This window comes from Bos indicus, chromosome 7 (genome assembly GCF_029378745.1).
Source record: "Bos indicus isolate NIAB-ARS_2022 breed Sahiwal x Tharparkar chromosome 7, NIAB-ARS_B.indTharparkar_mat_pri_1.0, whole genome shotgun sequence".
Lineage (NCBI taxonomy): Eukaryota > Metazoa > Chordata > Mammalia > Artiodactyla > Bovidae > Bos > Bos indicus.
In genome coordinates, this window is record NC_091766.1 from 15,599,185 (window position 1) to 15,625,065 (window position 25,881).

A 25,881-nucleotide genomic window follows, 5' to 3' on the forward strand; every position below is an offset into this window, starting at 1 on the left:
CTCGCGGGGGCGGCCCCAGCAGCCGGACTCGCTCATCCTCGCCGACTCATCCATCCCCGGCTGGGGTAGCTCCCAGTCCGAAGAATAAAATGAAGCCTAGCTGCGGCCCCGCCCCCACGAACTGGTGAGGAACCGGCGGGGCCAATCTGCGCGTGGCGCCACAGGGCTCCCCCGGGCACGTGCCCCGGCTCGCGGCTGCGGTCCCCGGAGTCACGTGGCTGCGGCCACCAGGGCCCACGCGGCTTGCGCGCCACCTGGCGGCCTCGTGGCCTGGAATCGCTTCCCATCCCTCTCCCTGACGGCCCGCATTGAGGAGGCGGCCGCCTCAGCATCCTCCTCTGGGAAATGGGGCCAAGGCAGCCGCCCTGCCGCTGCCAAATCCCTCCCCACCCCCCGCGGTTTCCTGTTCCAGGAACACGCCGAGCCCAGTTCTACCTCGGGGCTTTGGCACTAGCTGTTCCTTCCACTAGGCATTTGCCTTCTCCGGCTTCCTTCAGGGATGGAACCTTTATCATTCTGGTTAAATGCCACCACCCTAGAGAGCCCCCCAATGCCCCCGGACCACCAACCTAAACAGCAGCCCCAGAAACTATCATTCTACTTTCTGCGCGGCGCTTGTCACAGATGTTGATGTTTAACTTAGGGGTTTACTGAACATCTCCCCAACTGGTCCCTGAGCACTCCGAGTGAGGAATAAGTGTTCTCTGATGGAATTAAGAGAGGAAGTCAGATCCCGAGTCCTGAGAGATGTTCAATAGCTTCCAGGGCCCCAACATTCCATCCCCGACCTTGTCAGAGGAGGGAGTGGACAGGCCTGCCAGGCCCAGGTAGCCGAGGCAGAGCGGAGGTTGACAGGAAAGTGTGCTGTCCGCTTCCGCCTTGTTCAGGAAAGGACCAGGCTGGAGACAGAGAGGGGTCCGCCCGCCTTCCCCCAATAATCAAGCCTAGGGAAGAACATCTCCTTTCTTGCTCTTTAATCTCGCTCTTCTCTCTTGACACAGTTCCAGCAGTGCAACCCTAGGGGCCAGCTCCAGAAATCGGGCGGGGGTGGGGGACCTGCCCCGGGGGTCCAGCCCTAGAGCGGAGCAGGGGCGCCTCCTTCCGGCCCGCGGTCCGGGCGGCCCCCCGCGGATGTCCCGGCCCTGACAGGCCCGGGCATGGTGTCCAATCGGACGAATAAATAGGGGCGTTCAGTGGTCGGGGCGGATCAGGCGGGCTTGTGGTCCGGGTGGCTTTTGAGCGTGTGGAACTTGACGCTGTCCAGCTTCTCGAAGCGCTTCCCGCAGCGCTCGCACGTGAAGTTGTACTGCACCTCGGCCGTGTGCTTCTTCATGTGCCAGTTGAGCGATGCCCGCTGTCGGCACTGGTAGCCACAGATCTCGCACCTGGGGGACAGCCCGCAGGAGGCACGGGGGGGGGGGGGGGGGACGGGGGTCAGAGTGGGCGGGGCCGAAGAGAAGCACCGGGGAGGGGTCACCTCGCCTCGGGGATGGGGCCCAACCACTAGGGCGGGGCCGGCCCAGAAAGGGGCGGTACCACCTGGGGGATACTCTGGAAACCCCAGAGGCAACGCTGGGGGCGTCACCCGCCTAGGCACTGCCCTGGGCGGGTCCGGGCCCGGATGCCCTTCCTCCCAGCCCCTCGCCGGAAGCCCGTCACTCACTGCAGAGGCGTCTCGCCTGTGTGCGTGCGCCGGTGTACCTCCAGGTGGTTCTTCCTCTTAAAGGACTTGCCGCAGGTTTCGCAGGTGAATTCACGGACACCTGAAGAAGACTATGATAACTAAGGCAGCTAAAATGAAGCGCAGCTACATCCTCGCAGGAGGCTCGGAGGCTGCCTAGGAAGGCGATTAGGCAGAGCAAGAATCTGAACTCAGATCCCTGAGGGGCACAGGACGCAAACTGCCAAGCCAGAGTGGGCCTGAGTTTGACCCAAATATTTCACCTATTGGGGCGATTTCACATAAAAATCTAAAGTTCCGGCTTCTCGAAAAGTCTGAAGCCGTGCCCTCTCGCTGGGCATGGGGGGAGGCACCAGCGCTCCCCACGAACCTATAGGCTATGACCTGGGTCAGGGAGGTGCTTGTGGCAGACGGAACAGAAATCCTGTCTCAAGTCCACTTCCCTACCCTGGGGTGGTTCAGTGTTCCTGCTCAGTCCTGAAACAGCTCCCACATGAGCATTGCTTGCAGAAGTGGGGAGCCCAGAGGCCAAGCTAGGGACGAGGCAGCCAGCCCCTGCCCAGCTACACATGACTCATAACAGCAGGTGTCCTTGTGGCCATGCAGCTCCAGCTTACTGACCACTGGGGACGTGCCCAGTGAACTGCTTTACTTCCACCATCTCACACCAGCCCTTGCGGTGGACATGGAGGAGGCTCTGAGAGAGGCAGCCCCAGGCCCAGGTTGCACCCTGCTCCCAGCCCTGGCTTCCAGGCCCAGGGCCCCCTGCCTGTAGCTCAAGCTGCCAACCCGGCCCTGGGTCTGACCTGAGTGAATGATCATGTGCCGCCGCAGGTGGTTGGATAAATAGAACTTCTTGCCGCAGCCAGGATGAGGGCACACTTTGGTCTTCCCTTTCCGATGCACGAGGTTGACGTGGTTCTGGGGGTGAGAGGGGCAGGAGTGGGTGCCATGGGCCCACTTGGGAGCTCTACAGGGTGGGGACAGATAGGGGCCGGTGGGGGCTTGCCCCTGCCCTTAGGAGGGACTCCCAGACCCAAGCTGGGGCCCAGGGGCACAACTGGGATCAAAGAGCAGCTTAACCGGGCACCTGCTCCAGTCAGACTCTGGGCTGGGGCATCCGTCAGCCTCATCAGAACCATGTCAGAACCACGGGAAGGGGCTGCCACCAGCCCAGCTTGTGGATAGGGAAACTGAGGCTCTGGAGGCTTAGTGGTTTGGTCTTGTCTTACAGGTGGGCAGTGACAGGGCTAGGACTGGAGTCCAGGGCTGTCAGCCTCACAGTGACTCTTTCTGTGCTGTTGAGCTGCCCCCAGAGCCTGGAGCAGGCAGCCCCCAAGTCATTCATTCCTTTGTTCTTTCTTTAACTCACTGGCACAACCGCTCCAGTGTGCAGCACCAGGCCTGGCACACAGATGGGGCTCAATACGTGCTTAATGAAAACATGACTTGGCAAATTCCAAGTTCTCTTGGAGCCATGTCCTGTGCCAGGAGTGGGGTTGTGATGGAACCCTGTCTCTGCTCTCAGGGCACCCTCTCCAGACCCCAGGGGGCACACTGCAGGCATGTCCTGGTAGTGCAGTGAGTGACAGGGGTGAGGAGGGAAGTAGGGTGGGCTTCCTGGCAGAGGGGCACACAGAGTTAAGCTTGGAGAGAAGGCACCCTGAGCTGACAGGGTGGCCTGGGCAGAGGCGGGGAGAGTTCAGGTGCTGGAAGAAGGGGAGTGTGGGGGGAGCCCCTGGGGCCAGGCAGGATACAGGCTGTGCAGAGACAGTGGCTGGCCAAAGGAGCAGGATGGGCAGGGCTGGAGGACAAGAGGGGAAGGCACAGAGGTGATGCCTGCCTCTCTGTGGTGAGGCTGAGACCAGCTGGGGCCAGGTGTATGCGTGCGAGACAGGCCAGTGGTGCCTGGAGGCCTTGCCCCACAAGCCATAGTGCCCAGATGCCTTGCACAGGCAGCCCTGCTGGGCCTACCTGGGTGGGGGGCTCACCTGGAAGCTGCTGAGGGCCACGTAGACCTGGCTGCAGCCCTCGTAGGGGCAGTGGAACATCTCCAGCAGGCCATCGGCATCCATCACCCGCGACCTCTTGCTCCGCCGCCTCCTAGAGGGAAAGGGGCCTGTGGCATCGGTGCTCCCGCACCAGGAGCCGCTCCTAGTCCCTGCCTCCACCCGCCTGGCACCCACTTCTCAGGCTCCTTGGGAATCTCGTAGATGATGGCGGACATGTCGCTGCCCTCTAGCTCCTCCCCGTCGGCCTCAGCGTCAGGCTCGGCGCTCTCAGGCACCGTCGCAGCCAGCTCGGCCATCTCGGGGGCCACCAGCTCCTCCTTCTCCTCCTTCTTGAGCACGCACAGGTCCTCCTTCTCTACGGGGATGGACACAGAGTGAGTGCCCACGGGGACTAAGGCTGTTGAGAAGCTCATTCTGGGGTCACTCCTCGCCCTCCCCTCGCCAGGTCCCAATGTGCCCCCCCTTCCAGCCCCCGGACTGGAATGGCTCCCCCAGACCTTTCTTGGTCTCAATGCCTGTCATGGCAGCAGGGTCCATGGTACTGGGCGGGCCACCCTCCGGCTCTGTCTGTGTGTAGGCAGCCACGCCCTCCATCATGGCACAGGGCACCTCATCGCCCAGGCCCCCTCCGGGGGCACTGCTGCCAGCTGCCATGTTGAGGTGGATGCCCTCAGCCGTGAGGGCATCATAGCCGGGGCCAGCGATGATGATCACCTGCGACCCGGGCACCATGCCTGGCATGGGACAGCTGGCCACCACCTCGCCCAGTGCCTCCTGGGGCACGTTCTCAAAGAGGGTGCCAGGGCCCGGGCCCACTTGTACGGGCACGGGCACGCACACCACTGTCTCCAGGGCCTCTGGCCCGCTGCTGGCCGGGTTGGGGCATAGCGGGTTGCCCTGCTCAGCCAGGCTCTCCACGTGGTGGACGTCGAAGGGGATGTGCATGCCCTCCTGTGTGATGAGCCCACTGCTGCCCGCCGGGCTGGTGGGCGTGACTGCCGCCGTGGCCACTGTCGCCTTGGTTGGCTGGCCCTCGGGGGGCTCCTCGGAGTCAGAGCCAGAGCCGGAACTGGACGAGTCAGAGCTGCCGGCCACCAGGCCATTGCCCACTGTGGTGACAGAGGAGAGGGGATGGTTACAACAGTGTACAACGGCAGCAGCTGGTTTTTGTTGGAAGCCCACCTGCCCCAGGGGTTGGGCACTGCGACTCCCCTGTAAGAGTAGTCAGCTCAGTCCCATATCCTCCACTGTTGCCCTGCACTTTGGAATACTCCCCTGCCTCAGCCCCCAGACCCACACTCAGGCTTCCTGGCTCCTCCCTGGTGGCTCCTTCTCAGCCTTTTCTGTTCTTATGGGCCTGGCAAGCTCTCGCTGGGGCTTCTCCTCAGCTCTCCACTCACCCCAGCATATTGGTCGGGCTGGCCGCGTTAAACACCGCCCTCCTCCTGGACACCAGCCAGTCCAACAATTGGATTCAGTTCTGTCACCATCTGTCCAGAGACCGTGTCTGACCCCGTACGTTAAAGAACTCAATCCCACAAGACTGCCCCCACTTCAGATACCAGTCACAAGTCCCAGATCACCCATACTTCCAGCTATAAAGTGGAGGCTCTGGCAGACCTCTGCTCAGTTTCAATAATTTGCTAGAACAACTCACAGAACTCAAGAAAGTGATCTGCTTCTGATTACAGTTTTATTATAAAGGATACATCTCAGCATTTGCCCGATGGAAGAAAAACGCAGGGCAAGGTAATTATGTGTGCATGTGTGGGGCCCGTCATGGAGCTGAGAGGCTCTCTACAGATACACCAGTCTCCCAGCACCTCAACATGTCCACCAACCTGGACGCTCTCAGAACCTCACTGTTTAAGAGTTTTTAAAACTTTATGTATTTATTTATTGGCCGCGCTGCAGGGCGTGCAGGATCTTAGTTCCCTGACCAGGGATGGAACTTGCACCCCCTGCAGTAGAAGCACAGAGTCTCAACTACTGCTGCTGCTGCTAAGTCGCTTCAGTCATGTCTGACTCTGTGCGACCCCATAGATGGCAGCCCACCAGGCCCCGCGGTCCCTGGGATTCTCTAGGCAAGAACTGCACCGCCAGAGAATTCCCAAAAGTTTTTATAAGGAAATGGCTACCCACTCCAGTATTCTTGCCTGGAGAATCCCATGGATGGAGGAGCCTGGTGGGCTACAGTCCATGGGGTCACAAAGAGTCGGACACGACTGAGTGAATTTCACTTTCTCCAGCCCCCATCTGCTTCTGGGGGTTGGGGCTGGGGCTGAGAGCTGCCACTGGTGACTGGCTCCCATCCTAAAGCCTTCTAGGGGCTCATCCCTGAGTCACTTCATTGGACTGTTCCCCAGGTGTGCAGCATGTGGGATCTTAATTCCTCAACCAAGGATCAAACTCATGCCCTCTGCAGTGGGATCAGAGTCCTAACCACTAGACTGCCAGGGAATTCCCCAGCAATAAAATATGTTTAAATTAAGGAATGTACCTTTTCCCCTGCAATGCTATTGCACACTTAACAGATCACAATTTAGTATAAACATAACTTTTACATGCACTGGGAAACCAAAAAGCTCATGGGTCTCCCTTTATTTCGATATTTGCTTTATCGAGGTGGTCTGGAATGAAAGCTGCAACGTCACCTAGGTCTGCCTGCATCTATTTTTATTATAGTGCCATCTCTCCCCATGGCCTGGTGCCTCCGGTGGACAGTTCTCACCCGAACCTCCTGTGGAGGTACAGACTGTCACACCTCACTGCGTCCTCCACTGCTCTCTCTGGTGTGTGTGGGGGTCTTATGGGCGTCTCAGACTCTGGTTTGAATCTCCCCTCAGAGAAAGGCTCAAAGACATCCCTATCTAAGCCGGTGGCAGCTGTGCCCGTCCGACTGCTCAGGCCAAAGTCCTGGGGCTCTCCTTGACTTCTCCCTTTCACACCCACTTCCAATCTGTCAGCAAAACCTGTTGGCCCTGCTTCCAAAATACATCCCTGGGCAGGCAGCTTCTCCTACCCCCGCCCCGCAAATCCTGGGGAGAGTCCCACCAGCCCAGAACATGCACTTCTTTCTAATGGGTGCCCCTGCTCCCATCCTTGTCCCCCACCAAGTCTGTCTTGTCCTCAGGGGTCAGAGGGAGCCTGTGAACACCTGCTTAGGTCATCTCCCTTTCTAAGAATCTGCTCATTGCTTCCTGTGGAAGAGACAGGGCAGCTGCTCACCGAACAACCCCCCGCCCCGTGTGCCCCCCTCCCCCGTCTCTTCCTCCTGACACCTGGTGGACTACATGTCCCAGCAGCCTTTGCTGTTAGGCGTGGCAATACAGATGAGTCCCAGTAGAACAAGAGTGGAAGTGAGCTGTGTCAGGTCACAGGAGGTGGGGTGCATTTGTGTCAGCCTCTGGCCTTACCTCAGTTAATGCCCTTCCCAACTGACTTGGCATACCAGCCAAACTCTTCCATGACCACAAAGCCCGCAATCTGCCCCCATCATCTCCTCTCCAGCCCCAATGACCTCCTTTCCATACCTGGAGATGCTGGGCAGGTTTCTGCCTCAGGACCTTTGCACTGGCCACTCGCTCTGCCAAATCCTCTTTCTGCAGATGCCTGCGTGGGCTCCTCCCTCACCTCCATCACAACCTTCCTCAAGTGGTATTTCTTCAGGGATGCTTTGGACCACTTTGTTTCAAATTGCGCCCTTTTCTCTCCTGTTTTTCCCCCAATACTTGCCACCTTCCACTTCACTCTAGGTTTTACTTGTTTATCTTGTTTACTGTCTGCTTCTCTAGACCATAAACTCCACAAAGATGGGGGGTCCCTGTGCACAGGGTACCAGCTGATTGGTCCACGTTGAGCTCAAGTTTGTAAGAATGAGGGAATCCAAGACCAAGGCTGTGATGAAGTCCAAGGGGGCTAGGCATCTTACCCAGGCATTTGGTACTAATGTCCACACGCAGGAAGAAACTGGGGACTGGGCAAATGAATGACTGTCCCTTCAGCTACTCATTCGAGACACAGCTGGGGTATACTGTCTGGGTACTACATATCACATCTACAGTCCCAGAGGGTCATGTGGAGAATACAGGCTCTGGAGGGGGATCCCAGTGCCCACTCCTCCACCTGTGTAAAGTGGGGGTGCCTGCTAACCTCTCTGGGCCTGGGGCTAACTTGGCACCCACCCAGGGGGTGTTTGGGGGTATTTAAATGAGTAAATAGGACAGTAGGGCTTATGGTAAGCACCTCATCAGTGTTTCCCATCATAGTTATTATAGAATAATAATATTCCCCCATGCATCCTTGACTCATCCCTAGGCAGCAGCAGGGGTAGGGTGGGGGGGATTGCCCCTCCTTTTTTTTTTAAATAAATATTTATTTATTTGGCTGCACTGGGTCTTAGTTGCAGTACTCAGGATCTTTAGTTGCAGCATGTAGGAACGAGTTCCCTCACCAGCAATTGAACCCAGGTCTCCAGCATTGGTAGCGAGGAAGTCTTATGTGCTGGACCACCAGGGAAGTCCCAATTGCCCCTCCTTCTAACACTCTGTAATCTTTAGGGTGGACTGAGCCCTGTGGCTCCACCCTGGAGTGGGGGCAGCTTCCTAGAGAGTTGGGGCCTGGCCAGGGCGTGTGCCTGGATTCCCAATGACAATGTCCAGCTGTTAAGTGGACACTAGACTTCTTGCCAGTTAATAATGATGTTAATGACAGAATTGGCCGTGCACCCACCAGCATCCTGTGGTCCTGGTGGGAGGTCCGCCCTTGGCAGAGAGCTGGTAAGGGTGCTGTTGAGGGGCCAGGGCTGGAACAGGGACACAGCCACTCCCTCCCCCTCCCCCCCGGCCAGCGCTCACAACAGACCTGGCCAATTGCTCCCAGCATTCATTCCTGACAGCCCAGACCCAGAATCCACTGGTGTCACAGTTGGGCTGGGCCATCAAGGGATCCTTCTGGGTACCACCCCCAACCTAGCCAGACACAGAGCCAGATGGGCCAGTCACATGACTCCCAGGAGCCTTGGTTTCCTCAACTGCTAATGACGGGGCAGTGGGGAGGGTCCAGGGTGGTTCAGGGCAGGGCCTGGCATCAGGAGGACAAGATGGCCACGGGGCTGGCTGCTCTCTGGGAGCCTGGCTGACACACCACGGGACAGCCGTTGGCCGGGGTGCCCACCCGGAACACCTCTCGCCCACGGCTTCCCCTTGGCCAGCTGGGATGCCACCTGCTCAGAGATGCCTGCCAGCCCTGGTCGCTGACCCCACCCTCAGCTCCAGCAGGGTGCCTGGCAGTGGGCCCCAGGTTTCTTCTGGTGCCAAGCTCCTGAGGCAGGTGGGCAGCCCCTCACCACCCACAACGTCTCCTCTGCTCCCCCACCAGAGCCAACGGGGCCCTCCTAGTCCTGAGCAGGCCGCTGGCTCACGTGTGTGTGTGTGTGCGTGCATGCATGCGACGTGGAATGGCAGGTGAAGGACTGGGGCAGTGAGAGATGAGCATGCAGGGCCAGTGGTTGGGGAGGGATAAAGGGATGAAAAGGGGAGTGAGATGGAGGAGAGACAGTGGGGGGTAGAAGGAAAAGGCATGAGATGATGTTGGGGGCAGAAAGAGTGAGGACGAAATACAGAAAGATAGGAGGGGGAAGTGGGTCTCTGGTCTTCTTGACCAGAGAAAGGTCAAGAGCAGAGAATGGGGCACAGGGAGAAGGAGAACAGGCTGCAGGGAGGGCAAGAGGATGAGGTTCCTGAGAAAGAGGCGGAGAAGTAAAGGAGAACAAAGAGGCCAGGAGAGGCCCAGCACCTGCCAGGCCCTCCAGCCACTGAGCTGGGTTCCTGGATCCCAGCTCTGCCTACCCCTGACCTCGGGCACACTGCGTCACGCCCTGGTGGTCCCTTCGCAGAATGGGGACCAGCTCTCGGGCTCTGTAAGGACTCAAGGACGGCAAGATCACCCAACATCAGGGCCGTGTTACTCGCTGTGAGGTCTGTGATGCTGGCCTGATGCTGGCAGGGCCACAGACCCCGCAGGCCATGGTGCGCCCTCCCTGCTCCCCCAGCAGACCCACCTTTGTCACTCTCGGGGTCCGAGTCACTGAGCGGCTTCAGGGGGGAGTGCAGGTCTTGGAAGTAGCGGTGCCCGGCTTCACACTGCCACACAGCCGTGGTGTACAGGCCGAAGGTGGGGTCCAGCTCAGCCAGGTGCGGCTCGTAGGGGCAGCGGTGCTTGTGGTCCTCATACCAGATCACCACGTTCTTCAGGCAGTTCACATTGCGTCGCCGCCCTGCACACACAGGCCCGGGGCAGCGTGAGGGGCAGTGCTTGCCCCCCAACCCCGCCCAGCAGCGGGGCCCCCAGAACCATCCTCAGCCTTACGGCTCCCCAGAGGTTAAGACACCCTCCTGAGTCCTGTCTGGGCCTGTCCCCAGTACACAGATGAGGAAACTGAGGCTCAGAAATGTGAGGCCTGCCCTGGAGACAACAAAGGCTAGCCAGGGACTGTCCCCACTGTTGGGGTTGAGTCCTACACACGACAAAGCCTGGTACTTGGCAGGTGCGCAGCTGTCAGCTGCTGGTTACAGTTAGGATCGTCCTCGTCAGCTTGGCATCTCCTGCCTGCCCAGCTCAGTCACTGCACCCTGCTCACCCAGCTTTTACCTCTGCCCCTACCCACCACGGCCGACAGAAGGCACCTCTGAACACTTGGGCCAAGTCACCACCCTTCTTTGCTCAGAATTTACCGGGGCTCCCATCTCACTGGGGGTAAAAGCCAAAGACCTCCCCGAGGTTTCCCAAGCCCTGCATGTCCTGCCCCATCACCTCCCGCCATCACCTCCTCCCACTGCTTCCCTGATCACGCCACTCTAGGCTCAGGGCCTCCTCCCAGATCCTCACCTACAGAAGTACGGTCTGGCCTTAGGGCCTTTTCAAGGGTTCTGCCCTCCTCCTCCAGACACCTGCCCTGCCCCTCGCCCTTGGAGCTGGACTGCCTGGGCTAAAATCCCAGCTCTGCCACTTCCCTGTAAGTGGCTCAGCTTCTCTGAACCTCAGTTTCCCCTTCTGGGCCGGGAGAGGATAATGGTCCCCACTTCCTAAGGGCTGCCGGAGGCAGGGAGTGACGACATCCATAGGGCCCAGGACAGGTAATGGTACCTAAGATTCCTGTGATGATCCTAGTCCTGCAGCTGATGGGGAGGAAGGTGTGCCCTTGACTTTCCAGGCTGGGGGATGAAGAGGGAGGGGGTCTAGGAAAGGTCCTGGGGCTAGGGATGGTGCTAGGGCCACCAACCCAGTGATGATCATGGGGTACCACCAGCAGCCACCTCTCCTGCCCAGCACTTGCCTCCTTATCTCCTCTGGGATTGAGAGTCACGGTCTTAGCTCAGCTTCTGCATCTGACCATGAGAAGGGGAAGGGGAGGGGCTCACTGACATCAGACGGATGTCCCTGGACCACAGGCCCTCACCCTGCTGGACGTGGCCTAAGACCCACTGCCCCACGGCTCGGGGTCTTGGCCAGGGGGTTGGGAGGAGCTCCAGCCTCTGTTCCAACAGCCCACACCCAGCTCCCCTCAAGCCTGGCACACCACACGCCCTGTAGGCTGGGGCACAAACAGTTCCCTCTGCTCTGCCTGGCTCCTCCCCAGCTGACTCCCACGCACCGGGCAGGAGAGCAGAGGAGCGGATGGGACCCCTTGGGAGATGCACAGACCTGGGTTTGCAGTCTGGCCTGGCCACTTTCTGGCTGTGCAGCCTGGGGCAGTGACTCAGCCTTTCTGGGTCAGATGGGGGCAATGAGAGCACTCTCGCTGGGCACAGCACTGGTTCAGGTTGCCTCCGACCCTTCCTGGCCCCACTCCCACCCAAGCCCCAGGCTGGGTCAGGCCTCTCCTCTGGGCCTCCTGGTGCCCCTACATCCCCACCCCAGGCCTGCTTGGTCTGCCCCCCACCCCCCCATCTTTCCTGTGAGACTATGGGCTCTGGGAGGCCAGGGCTGACTCTGCCCCATCTCACATGGTGCCTGGCATGCGTAGGCCCTCCATAAACCATCTGCGAGGGAGGGAGGGTGGGAACCAGCCACAAAGCCACTTACTCCCATCACCACCCCCACCCTGGCCACAGCTCCACTTACTTTTCTTCCGCTTTGGCTTTTTGGGGACTTGCTCCCAAGGCTTCCTGTAACAGAGAGAGGAGGCAGTGGGGAGTGACCCCGGGGACTGATGATGGTGAGACCCTAATCCTGCTCATGTGGGGCAGCATGGGAGCTTCTGCTTCCTGGGCCTGGCCTGCTGTCCACGGCGGCTTCACTTGGGCTCTGCTGCCCTGGCATGGGGTCTACCATCATCACCCACCTCAAAGAGTGGGAAACTGAGGCCCTCAGCGTGAGGCCGCCTGCCCAGGGTCCCCAGACTGGGGAGTAGACTTATCAAGGGTGAGTTTATTTGGGGAGTCTGACCTAATCGGGGAAGACTTTAAAAGTGTACTGCTGGCTCAGTGTTGAGGACTCTGCCTGCCAGTGCAGGAGACACAGGTTTGAAACCTGGTCTGGGAAGATCCCACATGCCGTGGAGCAAATAAGCCTGTGGCCACAACTACTGAGCCTGTGCTCTAGAGCTCGGGAGCCGCAACTACTGAGCCCATGTGCTGCAACTACTGAAGCCTGCGCACTCTGGAGTCTGTGCTCTGCAACAAGAGAGGCCACTGCAGTGAGAAGCCCGCACACCACAACTAGAGAGCAGTCCCCGCTCTCCGCAACTAGAGAGAAGCCCTCGAAGCAACGAAGACCCAGCACGACCGAAAGTAAAGGAGTAAAACTAATAACAATAATAAATGCACTGCTGAAGCCACAGACTGGAGACAGAGAGCAAGGGGGCCTGAAGCCAGAGACTGGAGACAGAGAGCAAGGGGGCCTGTGAGGCGCCAGGACCTGAAAATGGCCCAGCAAGACTGTAGGAACCCCAGCCGTACAGCCCCGAGGAAATGGATTCTTCCAAAGCTCTGAGCAAGTTTAGAGGCAGGTCTCTCCCTGGGTGAGCCTCTAGGCGACAATGGCATATCAGGCTGATACCTTGATTTCAGCCTTGAGACCCTGAGCTGAGGATCCAGCTACAATGTGCCAGATACCTGACCTGCAGAAATGTGAGATCATAAATCTGTGTACTTTTAAAGCCACTGAGTCTGTAGTCAGTTGCTACCCAATAGCACCATCATAGACGACCTCAGACTGCCCCATCCAAGGTCCTGCACATTCTGCCCCTGAGGCTGGACCAGAGTCCTGGGAAGATGGTCAGGCCCTAACGGCCCGCTCGACGAAGGTCCTGCCCAAAGGCCATGCCATTGTGTCCACCTGCCTCCAGAGCTTTCCCCCGCCCTGCCTGGGTCCCCACACTGTGTGCCCCAGTGGGCCATGGCCTGGGGGAGCCCAAAGGCAAGGGGGGCCCATGGTCTACTATACCAGGATGGCCACCAGATCTGCCAAGCAGATTCCTGACCCCACGTGGGTCTCCCAGCTGCAATCCAGCACAGATTCCGAGATGCTTTAGAGCCATCTCTTCCTGGACTGGCCCAGGCCTCCCTCCACCTTCCTGCCACCATGCTTCAGGGTCTGCCCACCTGATTCAGACTGCTTCTCTGCTCTTCCTCATCTAAACCATAGCAGCAGGCTCTGGGACCGTGGGTGAGCAACCCTGCCTCCCCGTGCCTCAGTTTATCGATCTGTAGTGGGGCTCATGACAGTACCTTCTTCATGGGGTTGGCACGACGTTATAGACATTGTAAAGAGCCTGGTAATTATTCACTCAGCAAATGGTGATAATGATCACATTATTTAATCGCTCAGTCGTGTCCAATTCTTTTGCAACCCCATGGACTCTAGCCCACCAGCCTCCTCTGTCCATGAGATTTCCCAGGCAAGAATACTGGAGTGGGTTGCCATTTCCTCCTCCAGGGCATCGAACCCAAGTCTCCTGCATTGCAGGTGGATTCTTTACCACTGAGCCACCTGGGAAGCCCAATGATGACCATTATGATTCTCAATATTGTCACAGAGCCAGGACCTGAGACACTGGTCTCCTTACTGTGGCTAGGACCACCCTCTTGCCATAAATATCCTGAAAGCTGGGCTAGGGTCTCTCTTAAGCTCCAATGCCCACCCTCTCTGACCCTTGTCCAGCCTGATGACAAGTCTCAGCTGCCATACTCCACGTCTGGTCCCAGGACAGCTCCTCTGGGCTCCTCTATCCCTCCTGTCCAGGCTCTGCCCAGGAATCCGTGCCCATGTCCCATCCCAGGAGCCTCTATGCCCTCCCATGGCCCCACCTCCCCTCCAAGGGGCCAGACTGATTGCCTCAATTCTCACCCAAACCCAAATCTAAACACCCACAACCACTTCCACCCATTCATAGCCTCACCATGGCTGGGGTGCTGGGAACTTCACTTCGTGGTGTAGACAGGCTTGGTGTCACTCGGACCGTAGTTCAAGTCTCATCTTTGCTACTGACTGCCTATGTAATCCAGAGAAGGCAATGGCACCCCACTCCAGTACTCCTGCCTGTAAAATCCCATGGATGGAGGAGCCTGGTGGGCTACAGTCCATGGGGTCGCTAAGAGTAGGACACGACTGAGCGACTTCACTTTCACTTTTCACTTTCATGCATTAGAGAAGGAAATGGCAACCCACTCCAGTATTCTTGCCTTGAAAATCCCAAGGACGGGGGAGCCTGGTGGGCTGCCGTCTATGGGGTCAGAGTCGGACACGACTGAAGCGACTTAGCAGCAGCAGCCTATGTAATCTCAAGCAGGTTTTGTCCCCTCTGGGCCTCAGTTTTCTTATCTGTGAAGTGGGGATAACTGCGGTGCCTCCCACACAGAATTGCCATGCAGGTTAAAGGAAGAAATTTCCCTGAGTGTATTTTCTGGATTACTCACGTATTGTGCCCTGAGGCCAGGTTTTGCCACACCACACACAGCCTGGGGTGTCTCAGTGCCCCTGCCCCAGTCCTGCAGGCCCACACAGCTGCAGCTCAGACAAGCTTCTGGAAACATCACTTTCAGCTTAGGAACCTCCAGGGGCTCCCTCTGGCCAGTGGTTCTCAGCTCCAGCTATACAGCTTCAGCTCTTCAGAAAAAATATAGGATCTGCAACTCTACCCAGACTAACTGAATCAGAAACTCCAATAGTTGTGACACTGGCCTGAAGTTGTATAAGCTCCTAGCATTTCTTGCCCTGCTCTTTGTTGGGCATATAAGCCAGCCTGCTACCCTGGGGAGGGAGTGGGTATAATTCAGCAGGTTCTGGTTGATTCCTGATCCCCAGAATCTCCTCTGAGAGAAATGTGTTGAAAGTATGCAAGTGAAAACCAGGGCAGACCAGGGTTTTGTTGCAGCATTGCTTGCGATAGGAAACAAACATCGTAACAGCTAATATTCAGACAGCTCACTATGTGCCGGGCACTGTTCTAAGCATTTCGGTGTAATTTAACTCATTTAATCATCACACCAACCTATAAGGCAGAAAGAGAATTCCTTCCTTACAGGTCATTTTTAAGACCAAGGTTCCATAAAGACCTCTGCCCTCCACCTGAGGAGCTAACTTGGGGTTTCCTCTTCACCCGAGTCTCCCTAGGCAGAGGTGTTCCCCAAGAGCCAAGAGGTTGTGGGATTGTAAGGGGTCCTCTGGGAGTGTGCGGCCTTGGTTTCTGGGAGTGGACCCCATGCAATGCCAGGTGGGTCACTGGAATCTCAGGACGGTTAGGGCTGGGAGGCCTGGGATGTTCAGTCACAGCCCCAGGCTACACTGTGGAGGTTTAAGGGGATGAGGCCTTTGAGGTTCCTGGGGCCAGTGGAGACCTCAGAACCTTGAGGCTTCGGGGAGGCGGGGCCGCCCCTCCAGAGACTGGGCCGTTAGAATGCTTGGAGGTGGGTCCCATACCAGGATTGGGCAGCCATAGCCCTAGAGGGCGGGGCCAAGGGCCCAGGAGGCGGGTCGAGAGGCTGGATACATCCTAGGATTGGGCAGTCGGAGCGACGGGAGGTGGGGCCGCGAGCCAGGCGCGTCCCAGGACCTGCAGTCGGAGACCCAGGCCGGCCGCCGGGGCGCCGGGCGGGGCTCACAGGTGCCATGGGCGGGGCCTGGGGGCAAGTGGGGGCGGGGCCAGGCTCAGCGGGGGATGGGGGCGTCTCCTCCCTCACTCCCTCCCACCCTCACGCCGGGCCCCCTCACCCGTGGCGGCCGCTACGCTGGCCGCGCTCCAGCGAGATGAGGTAGGCGGCGAGCTTGGCATCGCTCCAGCCGCTGCGGCGCCGCAGGTCCACCCAGGGCCCGTGCGCCTCGCCCAGGTACACGCGCCTCACGTCGTACTTCTTCCGGGACTCGAGCCGCCGCCGGGCCCGGTCCGACTCCGTGAGCCGCGGCCGGCCCCGCGCCTTGCGGCCCGCAGCGCTCTCCTCGGCGGCCGCCTCCCCGCCTGCGCCTGCCTCAGCCTCCGCCTCCGCCTCGGGCTCCGGCGCCCGCTCCGCCATCCCCCCCTCCCTGGTTACCAGCCTCCCCCGTTGTTAGGAGCCCGGCCGGAAGTGGCGCGCATGTTCCGCGCCGGCGGGAAATTTCTGATGGACTCTCACTGCCCCACGGCGTCAAAAGGAGACCGAGAGCAGAAGCTGCGCATGCGCAACAAACGCTTGCACCAACTCCCTCTTCTTAATCCCTTCTGTTAAACTTTTGAGTAAACAAGAGGCGGAAGGGGTAGTTGAAGGTATGAGGCTGATCGGGGAGGAAACAGCGAAGAGAACCCATAGACCCCCGGCGGGTAGGGGATTCTTCCTCTATACCTTTATCCTGAATTCACTGCGGGGATGACAGGGAGCTGTCAGTTCTGGAAAGCCCTTGAAAAGGCATGACATCAAGCATTAAAGGGGCAGGGACACCACACTGCCAGAGAAGAGGCAAGGCAGCCCCAAGCAGGAAGACTTTTATTTGCTCTACACGCATAGGTGATGTCATGCCTACACACCAGTCCGCGGACTATGCTCTCATGACCGCCCAGGGTCAGCTTTGGCCCTGCTGTTGTCGCTGCTGACTGTCGTCTTCTTCCTGGCCCTCAGGTGGGGGTGGGGGTGGCTCCTCCAGCTCTGAGGAGGATGGCAGGAGCTCCCCGGAGGACCCTGACAGGCGGAAGACCACCGGGATCCGGGCCAGGGCTGGGTTGGTCTCCTGAAGGCCCTGGATCCACTTGGCCAGCGTGGCCTGGTCATGGGCACCCGCCACACATATGGCAAAGACAGGCCCTTCCTCCACTGTTGGGAGAGATAGGCCCTCAGTTTGTTCGGCCCCCTCACGCCCACAGCCCACACTCTTTAAGCTCCCTTTGCCTTTTGTGTATGTCCAAGCCTTTGCACACACAATCCCCTCCACCTAGCCTGCCCATTCCACACATCACCTGGGTGACGCCTCCTGATTCTTCAGGGCTCCACTGGAAACCCTCCTGACCCCCACCAGAGACTGAGTTGTGTACCTCCTCCTGGGGACCCCAAGAATGTAACATGTCTATTCCACCACTGACCTGAGGGGATGGACCGGACCTGTCCTGGTCATGCCCTACTGGGATGCCAGCACAGGAATGTTCCACAGATGTTTGAAGGAGGAAGTGACAGAGGGCTGACAGGTCTAGAGCCCCTGAGTGGGGAGTTTCGTGCTTTCGCGCGTGCGCGCGCGTGTGTGTGTGTGTGTGTGTGTGTACCTGGGCCTCTGCTGGGTCTGTGAGGGTGAGTCGTAACTGGACTAGGTCTTGGCCTGGCTCTCAGCCCTCTACTCCAGAGGCGGTACCCCATCCCAAGCAGTGTTTAGAATCTGACCTGTCCTGGTTTTTACCTTCATCAATGTTAAACTCGTAGTCATCCCAGCTGCTCCTCCCGTAGGCCAGGTCTAGCTGCATCGGGTAGTAAATGTTCCACTCCTCTGGAATCTCCTCCACTTCCTACCCCAGGGAGGCGGTGCAGGCAAAGTCAGAGGCCCCGGATCTTGAAGCCACCTGCGGCCTCTTCCCTGGTCCCTGTCCTCCCGTCCCCCCATCCCCTTCCACCCCTCTGAGCCAACTCACTCTTCCCACTGCCCTGACTTCCACTTTGGGCCCTCACCCGCTCCTCGGGAGGCAGCAAGTCAGCTCTGAGGATGTGGTAATAGACACATTTGTCTCGAAGCCACAGGGAGAAGGGGCCCTCAACGAAGATTGGGCGGGCTGGGTCATGGCGGGCCAGGGCACTCTGCTGCTCAGGACTCTGGATCCCTGGTGTGGAGACACACACACATGGGGTGGGGGTGGGGGTAGTTCTGGCTCAGGGGCTGTGCCCCAGGGCCCAGAGAGCCCTCCCAGCAGGCTCAGTGAGAATGTGGCATCCCCTCCCTTCGTGGGACCTTACCTACGATGTGGGTCTCTGTAGGATCCATTGCGTCGGGGGAGTCTTTCAGCAAAGGCATCTGTAAGGAAAGCAGGGGTGGACACTTATGGCCCCCACAGCCCCTACGGGGGAAGGGCGGGGGAGAGAGAAGTGGGGAAGGGGGATTCTAGTGAAATTGAGGGCCCCTCTGAGGCCTAAATACTGGGCCTCCCACCCATCACTCAAGACCACCACCTTCTTGCTTCTATCAGATTAAGCCAAAGCCATTGACCCTGGAGATGCTCATGGGGAGGGAACCCTGGAGCCAGCCCACCTGTGTGAAAATCCTGCCTCTGCCACTGTCTGCATGACCTTGGCTGCGTTACTGAGAAGGGAGCTGCCACAGACTGCTCAAGGAACAGGAAGGCCATGCCCAGAAAACAGTGAGTATGGGGAGGTGGGGTAGGAGCAGAGGTCCAGCTGGGCCAAGGGCCCTGGAATCTAGAGAAGGCTCCACCAGGGAATCAGGGCCTGTCTTCCGGAATCACTCCAGTTCCTGAAGGGGGCCTGGCCCTGAGGAGGTGGCCGAGGGTGTGGCCAGGGGTGACTACCTGGTAGGTGGTGACCCTGGCACTGAGGTCAGGCTCCATGTGCCGCAGGGCCAAACTGGCCAGGTCCACGGGGTCCTGGGGCAGATCCCGGGGCACGGGGAAAGGGTTGATATTCTTGAAGCGGGTGAACCACAGCTTCATGCGCACCAGCTTGAGCATGGGGTAGCTTTTGCGGCCGAATATCTGCAAGAGCAGGAACTCCGTCTCCTTGTTGGGCATCACCCCTGTGCCAGGCAGATGCAGGCAGAGCCTCAGTGAGGGAGAAGAGGAGGGAAGGGATGATGGGAGAGAGATGACTGAGAGATGGGGGATGGGTGGGCAGAGGTGGACTCCAGACTGAGAGACAGGGAGGAGAGGTCAGAGCCGAGGAACCACAGAGTGGGTAGAGCGCTGAGACATGGGAGAGGGAGGCAGCCCCTGGCCCCACTCCAGCCTGCGGGCCTCACCGTGGTTCTCCATCTGCTCCAGGACTGCAATCCCGCACTCCTGCTGCCGTGGGTAGTGGAGGAAGATGCTGTGGAAGATGTTGCGAGGCCGGAAGACCTCCTTGGGGAAGATGTCAAGGAGCAGGTTGTAGACAGACAGGTCCCGCTCGACGCCGTACTCGCGCATCTTGCGCAGGGCCAGGTAGATGAAGTCCACGTGGCCGCGCTTGTGCACGTTGTACTCGGTAAAGTTCTGCACCGCCCGCACGAAGTTCGCCTTGTTGCGTGCCCCATCCAGCGCGGGCCTAAACAGCTCCTCGTGGACTGCCAGGGCCTTGACGGGCCGCCTGGGGGGCTCGGGTGGGTGTGGGACCAGCGATGAGTCAGGGTTGTGGGCGGCTGCACTGCAGCGGAGGCCCCGTGGGGCCTGGGGCGGTACCTGCGGATGGAGAACCACCGCTGGAACCTGGCGCCTCCTGGTGCCCCTGGGGGACTGCCCAGCTGGCTCTTTGCTGGGAAAGATGCCAGCGGGCATCCTCATGGCCTCTGAAGAACTGTGGTGCCCTGGTTACAGACCCACAACCAGGCGCCATCACAAAGTTATCAGTTACCATAGCCAGACAGCTATGGTAACATCCCAGTGCAGGCAGTGTTCACCACGGTGAGAAAAGACGCCCTCTGACACAGCAATCTTGCATCTAGTATTTAAATCCGACCGCTCTAAACATATCTGCCTCAGATGACATTTGCGCATCCGCTGCATCAGTGGAAATGGACCAAATGTGCATCAGCAAGGAAAAAATTAAGCAAGTGGCCATGAGCCTGGACAAGGGGCACCCACCGCTGTAAGACACATGGAGGAGGTGTCCTGTGACCAGGAGTGAGCTCCAAAGTATATCATTAAATGAAAAAAAGGAAAGTGTGAAACGGTGTGTACAGTAGCATCCCATTTGTGTTAAAAAAAAAAAAAAAGGCTGATATATATATTTGGTCCTCACTATTTGCAGATTCCATGTTTGAGAATTTGCCTACTTGCTAAAATTCATTTGTAATTTGTAATTCAAAAGCTAATACTCAAGGTGTTTTCTGGCCATTTGCAGACACATGTAGTTGAGCTGCCCACCACCTACATTCCCAGCCAATGTGGAACAAGAGGAGGCTCGGCCTTCTCGTCTCAGCTCCCTTGCGGTCAACAAGTGTCCTTTTACTTTTTTTTCGGTTGTGCTGTATGGCTTGAGGGAACTAATTGCCCAACCAGGGATAGAACCTGGGCCCTGGCGGTAGGTGAGTCCTAATCACTGGACCTCCAGGGAAGTCCCTTACGGAATAGTCTTCTATTCCAGGCATTGTGGAGCATTTCTGAGGCTCATTTAATCTTTCCAACTGTTATCAAAGGAGTGCCTCTTCGTGTACCCATTTTACAGAAGAGGAAACTGAGGCCCAAGGAGATGACATAAGATGCCTGGTGTTACGAAGTTGCAAAGCAGCAGAGCTGAGACTGGAGCCCTCAGTCCTACTGCACCCAATAACCATCCCAATATCCTGCTTAGGTGAGATTAAAAAAAAAAAGCATTCAGGTAAAGTGAAAGCGTAGGCACTACTACAGGTGATATAAGCATAGGGAGAAATAAGCAGAAAATCAAATTCTAGAATGCCCCAAAGAAGGGGAGACACTACAAATGAGATGATGCTAATGAAATGCGTGACTCAGGGTCTGGGCCACCAGAAGTGTTTAGTAAGGGAGCTATTAATACTGTGACCATCATCATCATCCTTGTTGTAATTTATGGTCATGATCACTTCGGGTAAGGGAAGGAAATTTGATTTTCTGCTCACATCTTTACAAGTAAATGCAGGAGTTAACCAGAGTCACCGCCCAAATCCACCCACCTCAGACCTTCTTAATTTTAAATTCAAGACCCTCACCCATGGGGACACCAACGCTTTTTAAAAAATATGTATTGATTTATTTGGCTGCATCAGGTCTTAGTTGAAGCATGCAGGCTCTTTCATTGTGGCCCACTAACTCTCGAGTGGTGTGCCAGCTTAGTTGCCCTGGGGCATGTGGAATCTTCCCAGTCCAAGGATGGAACCCACATCCCCTGCATTGTAAGGCAGATTCTTCACCACTGGATCAGCAGGGAAGTCCACCAACACTTCTTAAAATGAGTGAGAGACATGGGAGCTCCCTGGTGGGATGGTGGTTAGGATTCAGCACTGTCACTACCGGGGCCCGGGTTCAGTCTCTGGACAGGGAACTGAGATCCTGCAAGCCATGTGGTACAGCCAAAAATAATAATAATAATAATAATGAGTAAGAGGGGTTCCTGGATAGCTCAGTTGGTAAAGAATTTAGCTGCAATGCAGGAGACCCCGGTTCGTTCCCTGGGTCAGGAAGATCCCTTGGAGAAGGCATAGGCTACCCACTCCAGTATTCTTGGGCTTCCCTGGTGGCTCAGAGGATAAAGAATCTGCTTGCAATGCGGGAGACCCAGGTTTGATCCCTGGGTTGGGAAGATCCCCTGGAGGAGGCCATGGCAACCCACTCTAGTATTCTTGCCTGGAGAGTCCCATGGACAGTGGAGCCTGGTGGGCTACAGTCCATGGGGTCCCAACGAGTCGGGTACAGCTGAGTGACTAAGTACAATGAGTAAGAGACATTCAACTAGCACTCAGAGCAGACAGACCAGCCCAGACCCAGTCCTCCACAAACACCTCCTCCTTCTCCCCTCCCCTCTCTGCTCTTAAAGCTGGCTTCACTGGGTGCATAGTGAGGGCTTGGGAGCAGATCCCAGGCCTGCCTGCCTCTTCCTCCTCCTGGCCCCCCAAGACTAGCAGTTACCTGAGAGAAGGGGGCTCCTGTGAGGGCAGTGCTGCAGATGCCCCCCCAGCCCCGAGAGGCGCCCCGGGCCAGCAGGATGGCTTGGGCCCAGCTCATGCCTTTGCCTGTTGGACAACCACCTGGCAAGAGAAAAGAGACAGCATCAGTCTGGCAGCCCACCTGCTGAAGGCGATGAGACCTCTCTCCTGGGCAGAGGCCATGTCCCTGACGGCATGGCTAATGCACTGGCTCCACTGGTCTCTTCATCCACAAAGTGGAGGAGGAGTGATGATTACAATCGGGGTCCCTGTTCTTCTGAACCAGATCCTTTACTGTCTGGAGGAATTTGCTTCTGCATTGGTTCCCCTCCCTGCCAGATCATTCTGTTTTAATACCTTTATTTGCATGCCACAGAGCTGACCCTTAGTATAAAACTAAATGTGGTTTCAGTGGTTGACCCTTGAACAACACTGGGTTGAACTGCATGGGTCCACTTATAGGCTGACTTCTTTCTTTTTCATATTTATTTTTGTGGGACTTCCCTGGCAGTCCAGTGGTTAAGATTTCACCTTCCAATTCAGAGGGTGCAGGTTTGATCCCTAGTTGGGGAGCTTAAGATACCACATGCATAAGATTCCAGAGCCTCATGGCCAAAAAACCAAAAACATAAAAACAGAAATATACCATAACAAATTCAATAAAGACTTTAATATATATATAGGCTGTGCTGAATCTTAGCTGTGGCATGCAGGATCTAGTTCCCCAACCAGGGACTGAATCTGGGCCCCCTGCTTTGGGAGCAGAGTCTAACCCATTGGATCACCAGGGATGTCCCTGGTTTTTTTTTCAATATATACATACTACAGTATAGCATGACCTGTGGTTGGTTCAATCTAAGGATGTGGAACCATGGCTATGAAGGGCCAATTGTAAAGTTATATTTGTATTTTCACCTGTGCAGAGGGTTGGCACCCCTAACCACTACATTGTTCGAGGATCGATTGTATATTCACAGAATTGTGCACCCATCACTAAATCTAATTTTTGAACATGCTTGTCACCACCCACCCCCCAAAAAAAAGAACCCTATATCCATTTGCAGTCATTCAGTCAACCCTAGGCAACCCCTAATCTACTGTGTCCTTTGGGAATTTCATGGAGCTTCCCTTATAACCTAAACGTAAAGAATCTGCCTGCAATGCAGGAGGCCTGGGTTTAATTTCTGGGTCAGGAAGACCCCTTGGAGAAGGTAATGGCTACCCACTCCAGTATTCCTGCCTGGAGAATTTCATATTATTGGAACCATATATAATATGTGCTCTTTTGTGACTGGCTTCTTTCACTTAACATGTTTTCAAGGTTTATCCACGTTGTAACATCTAACAGACTTCCTTTCAACTGCCAAAAAAAAAAAAATGTTCACGATATGGATTTAACCACATTTTATTTACCCATTCATCAACCGATGAACATTTGGGCTTCTTCCCACTTTTTGACTATTATGACTGTTGCTGCTATGAACACTTGTGTAGTTTTCGTGTGAACACATATTTACACTTCTCTTGGGTATATACTTAGAATCAAGTTGCTGGGACATATGGTAACTCTATGTTTAATCATTTGAGGGACTGCCAAAATGTCTTCCAAAGCAGCTGCACCACTTTACATCCCCACCAGCAGTGTATCCCAACCAGCAATGTATAAGGGTTCCAGTTTCTCTGCCTTCTTGCCAATACTTGTTGCTGTCGGCCTTTTTGATTATAGACATCATCCTAGTGGGTGTGAAGCGGGCATCTCATTGTGGTTTTGATTTGCATTTCCCTAAAAACTAGTAACAGTTGAGCATCTTTTCATGGGCTTACTGTCCATTGTGTATCATTTTCAGAGAAATGTCTATTTAGATTCTTTCTCCATTTGAATATTAGGTTATGTTTTTTTACTATTGAGTGGTTTTATTGAGTTGTTTATGTTCTGGATCAGTTCAATTCAGTCGCTTAGACCTTTACGGTTCACAACTGCTTTTTCCCATTCTTTGAGTTGTCTTTTCACTTTCATGTTATTACTTGCAGCACAATTTGTTGTTGTTGTTTAAATAAGAGGTTTAGAATAGGAAAGGCTCTTAGGAAATGTTTTTTGAGTGTTAGTTGTTATTACTATTGTGCGTGTGTGCGCACGCTCATTCATGTCTGACTCTTTACAACTTCATAGACTACAGCCCACCAGGCTCCACGGTTCATGGGATTTCCCAGGCAAGACTACTGAAGTGGGTTGCCCCTTCCTTCTCTGGCAACACACAGTTTTAATTCCAACAAAGTCCAGTTTTCTGTTTTTCTTTTATAGCTGTGCTTTTGATGTTGTATCCAAAAAAACCATTGCCTGGTTCAAGGTCATGAAGATTTACTCCTATGTTTTCTTCTAGGAGTTTTAGTTCTTACATTTAAATCTTTGATCCACTTTGAATTAATCTTTCTAAATGGCTGGTATGAGGAAGGGGTTCACTTCATATGGATATCCACTTGTCCTAATACTATTTGTTGAAAAGACTATTTTTTTCTTCCTGTTACTCTTGTTGAAAATCAACTGACCATAAACATAAGGGTTTACTTCTGGGCTCTCAATTCTTGTCCTATTGATCTATATGTTGAGCAGTAACACATTGTTGTGATTATTGTAGCTTTGTAAGTTTTGAAATTGGGAAGTATTAAGTCCTGCAACTTTGTTCTTCTTTTACAATATTATTTGGCTATTCTGGATCGTTCACTATTACATATAAAATTTAAGAATCAGCAGTCAATTTCTGGAAAATAGGGATTGTGTTGAATCTGTAGATCAATTTGGGAAATAAAGAGTCGGACACACTGAACGAGTGAACTGACTGAATATTAAGATTTCTGATCCATGAACATGGGATACCTTTCCATTTATTTGTTGTTGTTGGTTTGGTCGCTAAGTCATGACTGACTCTTCTGAGACCCCATAGACTGCAGTCTGCCAGGCTCCTCTGACCATGGGATTTCCCAGGCAAGAATACCGGAGTGGGTTTCCTTTGACAGGGGCTCTTCCTGACCCAGGGATGGAACCTGCATCTCTTGCATTAGCAGGCGGATTCTTTACCACTAAGCCACCAGGGAAGCCCTCCATTTATTTAGATCTTCTTTAATTTCTCTCAAAAGTATTATACAGTTTTCAGTGTAGAAGCCCTTTACTTCTTTTGTTAAGTTTATTTGTATCTTATTCTTTATAAAGCTATTGTGAAATTTCATTTTCACATTGTTCATTGCTAGTGTACAGAAACGCAGTTTATTTTTTATACGTTGATCCTGTACCTTGCAACTTTGCTGAACTTGCATTAGTCCTAATATATATATATTTTTAATCGGATACCCTAGGACTTTTTACATCCAAGATCATGTTATCTGCAAAGAAAGATAGCTTTACATCTTCTTTTTTAAACTGGATGCATTCTATTTCTTTTTTTTGCCCAGGTGTCCTTGCTGAACCTCCAGTGCAAAGGTGAATAGAAGTGGCCAGAGTGCACATTCTTGTCTTGTTCCTGATCTTAGGGGGAAAGCATCCAGTCTTTCGTCATTAACTATGATGTCAGCCATAGGATTGTCCACAGATGACCTATTGGGTTGAGGACATTCCTTTCTATTACTAGATGCCGAGTATTTTTATCAGAAAGGGCATTCATTTTATTCTGTCAAATGATTTTTTTTTGCATCTATTGAACTCGTGTGAATTTTGTCCTTTTAGTCTATTAATATCATGTATTACATTAATTTTCAACTGTTAAACTCGTATTGCATTTCTCTGATAAATTCCACTTGGTCATGCTGTATAATTCTTTTTATTTGCTGCTAGATTGGGTTGCAAGTATTTTGTTGAGGACTTGTGCAGCCATATTCATAAGAGAACCTGGGCTGGAGTTTTCATTTCATGTCATATCTGTTTGCTTTGGTATCAGG

General features: G+C 55.1%; 2 protein-coding genes and 1 long non-coding RNA gene across 7 annotated transcripts; 1 reads left to right on the forward strand and 2 right to left on the reverse strand.

Moving 5' to 3' along the window:
• Positions 1 to 959: 959 nt before the first annotated feature.
• On the reverse strand, positions 960 to 16,205 carry ZNF653 (zinc finger protein 653). Of its 3 annotated transcripts, XM_070792889.1 has the most exons (10): positions 15,907 to 16,205; positions 11,818 to 11,861; positions 9,755 to 9,970; positions 5,094 to 5,183; positions 4,191 to 4,802; positions 3,868 to 4,048; positions 3,673 to 3,784; positions 2,488 to 2,602; positions 1,664 to 1,763; positions 960 to 1,385 (listed from the first exon to the last, which is right to left on the reverse strand). In XM_070792889.1, the coding sequence occupies exons 1-10, from the start codon at positions 16,203 to 16,205 to the stop codon at positions 1,208 to 1,210; spliced, it is 1,947 nt and encodes a 648-aa protein (XP_070648990.1). In that variant the 3' UTR covers positions 960 to 1,207. The 3 variants fall into 3 exon arrangements, with proteins under 3 accessions (XP_070648990.1, XP_019819773.2, XP_070648991.1); XM_019964214.2 differs by lacking the exon at positions 5,094 to 5,183; XM_070792890.1 differs by lacking the exon at positions 11,818 to 11,861 and having other exon boundaries at positions 15,907 to 16,109.
• LOC139184084 (uncharacterized) lies at positions 15,683 to 24,776 on the forward strand. Of its 3 annotated transcripts, none has more exons than XR_011567536.1 (3): positions 15,683 to 15,799; positions 18,329 to 18,499; positions 19,136 to 24,776. It is a non-coding gene; the product is annotated as an uncharacterized lncRNA (long non-coding RNA). The 3 variants fall into 3 exon arrangements; XR_011567534.1 differs by lacking the exon at positions 15,683 to 15,799 and adding an exon at positions 16,321 to 16,435; XR_011567535.1 differs by lacking the exon at positions 15,683 to 15,799 and adding an exon at positions 16,375 to 16,489.
• Positions 16,613 to 22,047, reverse strand: ECSIT (ECSIT signaling integrator). Its single transcript, XM_019964216.2, has 7 exons — positions 21,935 to 22,047; positions 19,114 to 19,531; positions 18,668 to 18,891; positions 18,099 to 18,156; positions 17,817 to 17,965; positions 17,551 to 17,656; positions 16,613 to 16,976 (listed from the first exon to the last, which is right to left on the reverse strand). Exons 1-7 carry the CDS (start codon positions 22,028 to 22,030, stop codon positions 16,729 to 16,731), a joined length of 1,299 nt encoding a protein of 432 aa, XP_019819775.2. The 5' UTR covers positions 22,031 to 22,047; the 3' UTR covers positions 16,613 to 16,728.
• Positions 24,777 to 25,881: the final 1,105 nt, after the last annotated feature.

Excerpts from the sequence above, each read along its gene's own strand:
- ECSIT (XM_019964216.2), bottom strand. The coding sequence starts at position 22,030 with ATGAGCTGGGCCCAAGCCATCCTGCTGGCCCGGGGCGCCTCTCGGGGC. Across the intron at positions 19,532-21,934 it reads CAGGAGCCCCCTTCTCTCAG|GTACCGCCCCAGGCCCCACG; the intron begins GTAACTGCTAGT and ends CTCCATCCGCAG. Across the intron at positions 16,977-17,550 it reads CGAGTTTAACATTGATGAAG|TGGAGGAAGGGCCTGTCTTT; the intron begins GTAAAAACCAGG and ends CTCTCCCAACAG.
- ZNF653 (XM_070792889.1), bottom strand. The coding sequence starts at position 16,205 with ATGGCGGAGCGGGCGCCGGAGCCCGAGGCGGAGGCGGAGGCTGAGGCA. Across the intron at positions 4,049-4,190 it reads AGGCATTGAGACCAAGAAAG|AGAAGGAGGACCTGTGCGTG; the intron begins GTCTGGGGGAGC and ends CCATCCCCGTAG. Across the intron at positions 3,785-3,867 it reads ATTCCCAAGGAGCCTGAGAA|GAGGCGGCGGAGCAAGAGGT; the intron begins GTGGGTGCCAGG and ends CTTTCCCTCTAG.